Here is an 11,159-nt window from a genome sequence, read left to right on the forward strand (position 1 = left end):
GAGACAGGAGAGAGAGAGACAGAGAGAGAGAGACAGAGAGAAGAGACAGAGAGAAGAGAGAGACAGAGAGACAGAGAGGAGATGAGAGAGAGAGAGAGAGACAGAGAGACAGAGAGACAGAGAGACAGAGAGACAGAGACACAGACAGAGAGAGAGAGACACAGACAGAGAGAGACACAGACAGAGAGAGAGAGAAGGAGAGAGACACAGGTTAGAAATACAGACAGACAGACAGACAGACAGACAGACAGACAGACAGACAGACAGACAGACAGACAGACAGACAGACAGACAGACAGACAGACAGACAGACAGACAGACAGACAGACAGACAGACAGAGACAGAGACAGAGAGAGAGAGAGAGACAGAGAGAGAGAGAGAACACAACGAATGGGTTACAGGGTTAATGTAGACAGACAGACTGACGGATTGGGCACTTTTGAACATTAACACTGACGCTGAGAGGGAGCGGGCTAAGGACACGTGGGGAGAGGGAGAGGGTTGGAATACCTTACAACTATGGTACATGGATATTTGCTGGAAAAACAAGTGGGGGAACTTAGAGTGAGAGAGAGTGTGTGTTAGGGACAGAGAGAGAGGGTGAGCGAGAGGAGGGGGAGAGCGGGAGGAGGGGGATAGAGAGAGGGGAGGAGACAGAGAGTGTGTGTTAGGGACATAGAGAGAGGGAGGGAGGGAGGTAGGAGGGGGACAGCGGGAGAGTGGGAGGAGGGGGATAGAGAGAGGGGAGGAGAGAGAGAGTGGTGGTCTCTCAGGGAGAGACACGGTAAGTACCAAGGTCCTGAGGGATAGGAAGGTAGATATACCTCAGTGTCTGCTATAAAACTACCAGCGCATGGACCTGCAGAGACAAAATAACAATAACAGCCACTTGTGCTGCGATACAGATCTCCTGAAGAGTAGATCACCAGTGAAAGACAATAGTTAGGAACAGAACAGCAGCAGACCAACAGCAGACCTACAGAGGGTCAGGAGGGTGTTGAAGTCTATTCAGATGCTGACGAGGACCCAGATAAGCTGAACAGAGACAGACGTTCCCATTTGAGAAAACTCCACAATGACAGTAAGTGGACGTTTCTTTAAAATTCAGCTACTGTTGTCCTTATGCAAAATTTATGAAAAGTGGCATGTGTCATATATTTTAATTTCCACTATACCAACTGTAGAGAAATCCCATCGCAAAATAGTCATAAAGATACAAAGACAACTATGTGATTTTATTTATACAGCCAATGTCTTCCTCGCCCCACTACATCGACAGGAGGATGATATGACATTGCACTATAGTCATATAAATATAGAACCAGTGTTTTACAAGTGGATTCATGATTTGTGTATTGTCTGACATTTTTACTGCGTCGTTAGCAGCTAGTAAGACAAGCCTTTCACTGCACCCACTATAGCATCTGCTGAACGCTTTACGCAACCAATAAACTTTGATTTGCTTTTGATTTGACTTAGCCTGCTGTCAGATGTTGCATTGGATTTAGTTTGTTTCTGGGGTCACATTCTATGGACAACGGCATTATGTTTATGGGTCTGTAAATACAGTAACATCACTCTGACGCTAGTATCTGCATAGTGAAGTGACATTGTAATATAGACATGTCTTCATATGGGGGTGTTCAGTTGGGGCTGTCAGTGGTTGCCACGGACACTGGTCCAGAAAGGAGCACATAGTAGAGAGGCTTTTCAGCTTCCAGTGTTTATATCTTTACTGGTTTTACTCGTCTTTAAATCTGTTAATAGCGCTAGTCTTCTGACAGCTCATAATACTGTCATAGAGGCCAGTATTTCAATTACAGCTAGCTCTTATCGACAGGGGGATTCGTTAACCAATAAGGGATTAATTCATAATCACCTCAGGATACAAGGACACAGTGAATGTCAGGTGGGTGAGCCTGGGGCAACTGTCTTCCACCTGCTGCAGCAACAAGTTACGCAATTGGTGTCAATTGGGAAACGTCATTGGACATTGTGATCAGTGCTAGCCGGGGGTCAATTTCATTTCAATTAAGAGTGAATTCAATCAATCAATTGAAAAGTCCTCATTGAAGATAATTTGGTCAACGTTCAATTAATTCTCTGAATTAACATGAAAATGATCCCATTCCTGATTATGATCCAAAGGAGTTAATATTTTCAGTGCTTTCAGATCAAATTGGGTTGAGGAAAATAATGACCTTTGACCCAATGTAGCCTATAAAATCAAAATGTATTTGTCACATGCGCCGAATACAACCTTAGCGTGAAATGCTTACTTACAAGCCCTTAACCAAAAGTGCAATTCAAGAAATAGAGTTTGTCATTTATGTTAGAAATGTCTTTTATATTTTCTCCAGCGTGCCCAGCAGCAGCATATTCAGACTGGTTGGACCCTGTTGGCATATTCTTGGCTTCATATCAAATGTTTGGCGTTGTTGTGTGACAAGACACAGATAGTTCAGATAGTCCATTAAAATAAAAGTCCACCTACTCAAAGCCAACTCACCGATAGATTAACTGAGCGTTTCATCAGATGGAAGATTTTGCAGGTGAAAGTTAAAACATGTAACTGCTGTTTTTTTACATTTGTCCTAGGACCGTATTATTGTCTTTATTTCACTCTGTAATGTAACAGGTGCAAACTCCTGACCTTTGCGAATGCTTAGTAAATCAAGTCTATTGTCAGTTACGTCCAAAAGTATGTTACTCCCAACTCAAGTGATTACAGTAGTTAGAGCTGTGGGCCATAAACGAAAGGTTGCTAGTTCAAATCCCCGATCCGACAGGTGGAAAATCTGTCGAAACAATTGCACCAGGGTCACCGTCAATAACGGCTGATGCCTGGCCGTAATCCCACTCTCACTGTACACTTGTAAGCACCCCATATTTGACATTTTGATGCTCTATTATGCAACAAATATATGTGCAAGGTCGAACATATAAATATATCATGGTGTTATTATAGCTTCATCCACTGTGTTACGCAAACAGTCTCTTCATCCCTGAGTCATTTGCTGGGGTGTTACTATAGGCGGGATGGGATCCTATTTTAACGAGGTCAGCAGTTGTACAGTTGAAGACAGAAGTTTACATACACTTCGGTTGTAGTCATTAAAACTTGCTCTTCAACCACTCCACAAATTTCTTGTTAGCAAACTATAGTTTTGGCAAGTCGGTTAGGACATCTAATTTGTGCATGACACAAGTCATTTTTCCAACAATTGTTTACAGACAGATTATTTCACTGTATCACAATTCTAGTGGGTCAGAAGTGTACATACACTAAGTTGACTGTGCCTTTAAACAGCTTGTAAAATTCCAGAAAAGCATGTCATCGCTTTAGAAGCTTCTGATAGGCTAATTGACATTATTTGAGTTAATTGGAGGTGTACCTGTGGATGTATTTCAAGGCCTACCTTCAAACTCAGTGCCATTTTGCTTGACATCATGGGAAAATCTAAAGAAATCAGCCAAGACCTCTGAAAAACAATTGTAGACCTCCACAAGTTTGGATCTCCTTTGGGAGCAATTTTCAAACGCCTGAAGGTACCACGTTCATCTGTACAAACAAACGTGCGCAAGTATAAATTGGACCATTGGACCACACAGCCATCATACAGCTCAGGAAGGAGACACGTTCTGTCTCCTAGAGATTAACGTACTTTGGTGGGAAAAGCGCAAATCAATCCCAGAACAACAGCAAAAGACCTTGTGAAGATGCTGGAGAAAACAGGTACAAAGGTAGCTATATCCACAGTAAAACAAGTCCTATATCGACATAACCTGAAAGGCCGCTCAGCAAGGAAGAAGCCACTGCTCCAAAACCGCCATAAAAAAGCCAGACTACGTTTTGCAACTGCACATGGGGACAAAGATGGTACTTTTTGGAGAAATGTCGTCTGGTCTGATGAAACAAAACTAGAACTATTTGGCCATAATGACCATCGTTATGTTTGGAGGAAAAAGGGGAGGCTTGCAAGCCGAAGAACACCATCCCAACCGTGAAGCAAGGGGGTGGCAGCGTCATGTTGTGAGGGTGCTTTGCTGCAGGAGGGACTGGTGCACTTCACAAAATAGATGGCATCATGAGGCAGGGAAATTATGTTAAGCTTGGTCGCAAATGGGTCTTCCAAATGGACAATGACCCCAAGCATACTTCCAAAATTGTAGCAAAATGGCTTAAGGACAACAAAGTCAAGGTATTTGTGTGGCCATCACAAAGCCCTGACCTCAATCCCATAGAAAACGTGTGGGCAGAACTGAAAAAGCATGTGCGAGCAAGGAGGCCTGCAAACCTGACTCAGTTACACCAGCTCTGTCAGGAGGAATGGGCCAAAATTCAACCAACTTATTGTGGGAAGGCTACCCGAAACGTTTGACCCAAGTTAAACAATTTAAAGGCAATGCTACCAAATACTAATTGAGTGTATGTTAAATTTCTGACCCACTGGGAATGTGATGAAAGAAATAAAAGCTGAAATAAATCATTCTCTCTGCTATTATTCTGACATTTCACATCAGGAAAAACTGAGTTTAAATGTATTTGGCTAAGGTGTATGTAAACTTCCGACTTCAACTATATATAGGGGGTCATACTGATGATATGATAGACACAGGGGACTGAGGGGACAGTAGGTATGTACATACAGAATGTTCTGGTTGCTCCAATGTAATATTCATCCGATCTCTCATCTCATCATTTTCTCACATTTTATGGTAATCCCTGAGGTCGCTGGACATCCTGTAACAGTACATTTTATGGTAATCCCTGAGGTCACTGGACATCCTGTAACAGTACATTTTATGGTAATCCCCGAGGTCGCTGGACATCCTGTAACAGTACATTTTATGGTAATCCCCGAGGTCGCTGGACATCCTGTAACAGTACATTTTATGGTAATCCCTGAGGTCGCTGGACATCCTGTAACAGTACATTTTATGGTAATCCCCGAGGTCGCTGGACATCCTGTAACAGTACATTTTATGGTAATCCCCGAGGTCGCTGGACATCCTGTAACAGTACATTTTATGGTAATCCCCGAGGTTGCTGGACATCCTGTAACAGTAAATTTTATGGTAATCCCCGAGGTCGCTGGACATCCTGTAACAGTACATTTTATGGTAATCCCCGAGGTCGCTGGACATCCTGTAACAGTACATTTTATGGTAATCCCCGAGGTCGCTGGACATCCTGTAACAGTACATTTTATGGTAATCCCCGAGGTCGCTGGACATCCTGGACCAGTACATCTTATGGTGACACTGAACCATATCCACCCAAGCATACATCTATCAGCAAGTTGATCAATCAATCATTCAATTGATAAATCAAAATGTATTTATATTGCATTTGTCATAAAGTGCTTAGTATTTATTCCCACTGCTCGTTGACCATTTTCAGTGTTGGTTGGTTATTCACCATGCAGCGCGGTAGCCTACAAGCCTAGTCAATTCCTGCTAGTGTAACAAGACATTGGCAATGAAACATCAACTCCTTAGAAAAATCTTCTCCCTATTTGACCATGTTTCCTTGTTTTCTCTGTCAGGCTGCAGCTCAGGAACTGGACGAGTTATGTTTCCTCTCAGCCCAGTCCATGTCCACTCTGGAGACCTCCGACCACTTCCAGATGGTCAAGCTGCTGGGAGAGGGATCCTACGGCAAGGTCATGCTGGCCGTCCACAAGAAGAGAGGTCAGTAAAGCACCAGAGGTCACTGTAGTGGTCCCTGACCATGGTCCTGGAGAGTTACGGGGTGGGCAGGCATTATAAATTATGCCTTCCTGTATTATACTTATGCTAAAACATTTATTCTGTTCTACTGAGCCACTTACTTTATGTTAGTATTCTTATCTTTTATAATTTCTCATTGTTGTTGCATTGTCGAGAATGAACCTGGCAGTAAGCATTTAGCTAGACGGTATGTACCATGTGTATCCCGTACATACAGCTAATAAAACTTGAAACTTGTTAGTGTCCACTACACACCTATAAAGGCTTGTTATAAAGGTAAAACATTGTCAAAGACTCCGGCCACCCAAGTCATAGACTGTTCTCTCTGCTACCGCACGGCAAGTGGTACCAGAACGCCAAGTCTAGGTCCATGAGGCTTCTTAACAGCTTCTACCCCCAAGCCATAAGACTACTAAACAGCTAATCAAATGGCTACCCAGACTATTTGCAGTGCCCCTCTTACCCCTTCTTTACACCACTGCCACTCTGTTGTCATCTATGCATAGTCACTTTAATAACTCTACCTACATGTACATACTACCTCAACTAACCGGTGCCCAGGCACATTGACTCTGTACCGGCACCTCCCTGTATATATTGTTATTTTTTACTGCTGCTCTTCGGCGCATGTGACAAATGAAATGTGATTTCTGGTTCTAGTGAAATATGGCTCTGAAGGGGCCTGGGGTTACAGTTCAGAGGATAAAACATGTGAACAGTGAGTGGTTATTTGTCCAACGTGAGGGTAGAGGTGTCTTTAAATAGTGTCAACTTAACCGTTAGCATGAGTGTTGCTGCTATGAAGTGCTTTACTATATTCTTGGTGATAGAGTTGCTGTGGGGATTCCTCAGGGTTGGATGGGTTACTTTCTAAATGTTATACGTAACAGTTACTAGTTACCTGTCCAAAATTGTAATCAGTAACTTTTGGATTACCCAAACTCAGTAATCTGATTACTTTCCCCTAAAGAGGCATTAAAAGAAGACAAAAACTATCCATAAAACGTATCTGGTGTCATCATAGAGGTCTCTGACTTGTGGTCAGACTCATTGGGTGGAACAAACTTAAACGTACACCTTTTTTCAATGTTGAATTGAATGTCATTGACAAAACAGAAAGGTGTCATAATGTATTTTTTCGCAAGCATCCTTTCTGAATTGAAAAGTAATCCAAGAAGTAATCATCTAGTTTTTCAAAATATATGTAATCTGATTACAATATTTTTGCAGGCAATGTAAATTCTTGTTTTTTTTTAATCAGTTCTCCGCAACCCTGAAACCCTGGAAGTTCAAGTCCGACTGCATTACTGCAGGCATTGTTAGCAAAAAATGGGATCCCCATGATAATGAATGGAAAATTGTAAATCTTCGTGGTGAATCTTTCTGTAAATAAAAAACTTTGTCACGTGATCGATGGCTTTGTCCATTCATAAACAGTCATTGGGTTTCCTCCATCTAAACCCCAGTGAATAGGGAAGTAATTTAGACATCCCAGGGGCTATATGAAATCTGCCAGGAAGTTTTTATGTTATCAATGTGGTCACAGTGATGACAACATGGTTTACTCTATAATTGATCTATTGATGTTTTGGTGCAGTATTTGATTTGAATGTCTAAATAATTTCTGGGGTCTCTCCTCCTCTCCATCAGGCACTCCCATGGCTCTGAAGTTCTTCCCCCGCCAGTCCACATCCCTCTTCTCTTTCCTGCGTGAATACAACCTCTCCCTTTCTTATTGCACACATCCCTCTCTCACCCGGGCCCTGGGTATCTTCTTCTCCACCCCCTGCTACTATGTCTTCGCCCAGCAGGCTGGTCTCTATGGAGACCTCTACAGTGTCATCGTGTCAGAGGTCAGTTAGAGTCATGCATCTGTTTACAGTCTCTGAGTCAGTCATACATCTGTTTACAGTCTCTGAGTCAGTCATACATCTGTTTACAGTCTGAGTCAGTCATACATCTGTTTAAAGTCTCTGAGTCAGTCATGCATCTGTTTACAGTCTCTGAGTCAGTCATGCATCTGTTTAAGTCTGAGTCAGTCATACATCTGTTTACAGTCTCTGAGTCAGTCATACATGAGAGGTGTTTCATTTCAATGTCAAAGCACTAAAGCTAAGTGCACAACACAGACCCAGTATTGCAATTCCTCCGAGGTCTGACCTCTGTCTGCCACCACCTCTACTGTTCCATATTGCCCTGTCCCAGTTGCCCTCTTCCTCTGTCAGTGAGTACATGATAAAGACTTCAATGGAGTCTCTCCAGTGGCCTCCACCTCATCCCCTCTAGTGACTCTTTGTTTGTGTCGGTCTATGCCAGTAACCTACAGTGGATGATAAGCTTGCATCATCTTCAAGACCCTGGTGCTTGCCTACAGAGCAGCAAGGGGAACTGCACCGCCTTACCTTCAGGCTATGTTCAAATCCTACATCCCAACCCGAGCACTCCATTCTGCCACCTCTGGTCTCTTGGGCCTCCCACCCCTACAGGAGGGCAGGTCCTGCTCAGCCCAGTCAAAGCTCTTCTGTGTCCTGGCATCCCAATGGTGGAACAACTTTTGCCCTATAGTCATGCCCATTTTTCGAAAACGTCTGAAACGTGAAAATGTGAAAAATTACAAGGTGTTTGCTGTCCCCGATCCTTTTAGCATCTATGGGTGGGACGAGGACAACGTGATAGAGCAGTGGTTCCCAAACATTTTTGCATCGTGACCTACATAAAGCTTTTTGTGTGACCTATGAAACAATGATATACAGTATAACGTTGTTTCTCTTTCTCCCTCTCTCTCTCTCTCTGTCTCCAGGTGGGTGTAGATGAAGAGTGTGTCCAGAGAGTGATGTCTCAGCTGAGTGGTGCCGTCTCATACCTCCACTCCATGGGCTTCGTCCACCGGGACATCAAACCAGAGAACATCTTCCTGTGTGACCGCGCCTGTCACTGGGTCAAACTGGGTGACTTCGGCCTGGCCCGCCCCACTGGTTGCACCGTCCGCGCCGTCTGGTACGACTCGCCCTTCTGCACGCCTGAGGTGGAGCAGGCCAAAGAGTCTGAGAAAGTGAGAGAGCAGAGAGAGGAGGATGGAGAGGAGGAGGAGAACATTTGGATCACAGTGGAGACCACTATAGACAGCTGGTCCCTGGGCGTGCTGGTCTACTGCCTGTTGACGGGATGCTTTCCCTGGGAAGAGACCACCCACAGCGACCCCGCCTACCGGAGGTACAAGGAGTGGTATGACCGCGAGATGGTGAGGGAGGAAAGGAGCGAGGGACTGAGAGGGGAGGAGGAAGTAATTTGGTGCGAAGGTGAAAGGGAAAAGGACAATATCCTGAGCCTGGAGAAGAATCAGAAGTCGAACCCTGTGGCCCCACAGTTTGAAGGCTTCAGCCCACTGGTGATGTCTCTCTTCAGGGAGCTGCTTAACCCACAGCCCAGGCTTCGAGGAGGCCCTGACGAGATCCTCAGCTACCTGGGTGGGCCCTGGTTGATGGAGACGGAGAGAGAGGAGAAGAGGAAAGCAGAGGAGGTAGAGAAGGAGGCCAGGAAAATAAGAGAGGCAGGAACGGTGGAGGAAGGGAGGGAGAGGGAGGGAAGAGGGGAGAGATAAAGTGTTTCATACTAGACAGGTTCGAGAATTTTTAAGATGTACTGTACATTTTTAAAGAGAATATTTGTTTTATAGAGGTTGATATTCAGAATATTTTGCTTAACATTTCTTACTCTGTATTGATGGAATTGAGACTACTGTATTTTAATATTGCTGTATGTTTTACCTTGTAATAGTTCTCTACAGTGTAATGCAACTTAATATTGTGTGTGTGTGTGAGCGTGCATGTGCCATACCTGCCTGTGTTTGTGTATGCTTGAACATGATCGTGAGTGTGCATGTGTGCTTAGGGGCAGGTAGCCTCTTAAGAGAATACATTAATTAGTTCTCCTTCAACACACAGGCTGTATTATAATGATCACTCTATCACACTTTATGTTCTAAGAATATCTGAATAAACCAGTTTATATTTATATACATGTCTTGCTTCTCTATGTATGTCTAATACACTTTTTCTTGTATTATCTTTAAATAATTTTAATTATTAATTTTAATTATTTTCCAATATGCAAACCTAGGGATTTTGTGAAAAATCAGCAAAACTAGGTTATCCACAAGTGTACCTGGCTCCACGAGGGCACTAAAGGGGGCTTAGTCCCCTCAGTTCAAACTTTAGCCAAATCAGTTTTCATTTTAAGTCACAAAATTAAAATAGCAAAAAGTTACAATGACTGAGTGACAGTTTGGCGCAAAAAAAAAATATGTGTCAGCACAATAGACAGAATGCACCGCAGTGTGTATGGGGCTATGGAAAGCTACTGTGGCGGTTAAATCAAATCCTATTTAATGCGCCGAATACAACAGGTGTAGACCTTACAGTGAAATGCTTACTTACAGGCCCTTAAAACCAACAGTGCGGTTTTAAGAAAAATCTGTGTTAAATGTAAAAAATAGATAAGTAAAAAATACAAATAGCAAATAATTAAAAAGCAGCAGTAAAATAGCATTAGAGAGGCTGTATATAAGAGGTACCGGTACAGCAGGAGGTATCGAGAGAGGCTGTATACAGGAGGTACAGGTACAACAGGAGGTATCGAGAGAGGCTGTATACAAGAGGTACCGGTACAGCAGGAGGTATCGAGAGAGGCTGTATACAGGAGGTACAGGTACAACAGGAGGTATCGAGAGAGGCTGTATACAGGAGGTACCGGTACAACAGGAGGTATCGAGAGAGGATGTATACAGGAGGTACCGGTACAACAGGAGGTATCGAGAGAGGCTGTATACAGGAGGTACAGGTACAACAGATGGTATCGAGAGAGGCTGTATACAGGAGGTACAGGTACAACAGGAGGTATCGAGAGAGGCTGTATACAGGAGGTACCGGTACAACAGGAGGTATAAAGAGGCTGTATACAGGAGGTACAGGTACAACAGGAGGTGTCGAGAGAGGCTGTATACAGGAGGTACCGGTACAACAGGAGGTATCGAGAGAGGCTGTATACAGGAGGTACCGGTACAGCAGGAGGTATCGAGAGAGGCTGTATACAGGAGGTACCGGTACAACAGCAGGTATCGAGAGAGGCTGTATACAGGAGGTACCGGTACAGCAGGAGGTATCGAGAGAGGTTGTATACAGGAGGTACCGGTACAACAGGAGGTATCGAGAGAGGCTGTATACAGGAGGTACCGGTACAGCAGGAGGTATCGAGAGAGGTTGTATACAGGAGGTACCGGTACAACAGGAGGTATCGAGAGAGGCTGTATACAGGAGGTACCGGTACAACAGGAGGTATCGAGAGAGGCTGTATACAGGAGGTACCGGTACAGCAGGAGGTATCGAGAGAGGTTGTATACAGGAGGTACCGGTACAACAGGAGGTAT

At 43.9% G+C, this 11,159-nt stretch overlaps 1 protein-coding gene across 1 annotated transcript; it reads left to right on the forward strand.

Annotated features, from left to right (window-relative positions):
• Nucleotides 1–751: 751 nt before the first annotated feature.
• LOC115190170 (serine/threonine-protein kinase SBK2-like) lies at nucleotides 752–9,750 on the forward strand. The gene is made up of 4 exons (XM_029748658.1): nucleotides 752–1,082; nucleotides 5,551–5,695; nucleotides 7,385–7,587; nucleotides 8,535–9,750. The coding sequence occupies exons 1-4, from the start codon at nucleotides 1,077–1,079 to the stop codon at nucleotides 9,333–9,335; spliced, it is 1,155 nt and encodes a 384-aa protein (XP_029604518.1). The 5' UTR covers nucleotides 752–1,076; the 3' UTR covers nucleotides 9,336–9,750.
• Nucleotides 9,751–11,159: the final 1,409 nt, after the last annotated feature.

Source organism: Salmo trutta, unplaced genomic scaffold (assembly GCF_901001165.1).
Source record: "Salmo trutta unplaced genomic scaffold, fSalTru1.1, whole genome shotgun sequence".
Classification (NCBI taxonomy): domain Eukaryota; kingdom Metazoa; phylum Chordata; class Actinopteri; order Salmoniformes; family Salmonidae; genus Salmo; species Salmo trutta.

Coding starts and splice junctions, on each gene's coding strand:
- LOC115190170 (XM_029748658.1), top strand. Junction 5,696..7,384: donor GGCCGTCCACAAGAAGAGAG/GTCAGTAAAGCA, acceptor CCTCTCCATCAG/GCACTCCCATGGCTCTGAAG. Junction 7,588..8,534: donor ACAGTGTCATCGTGTCAGAG/GTCAGTTAGAGT, acceptor CTCTGTCTCCAG/GTGGGTGTAGATGAAGAGTG.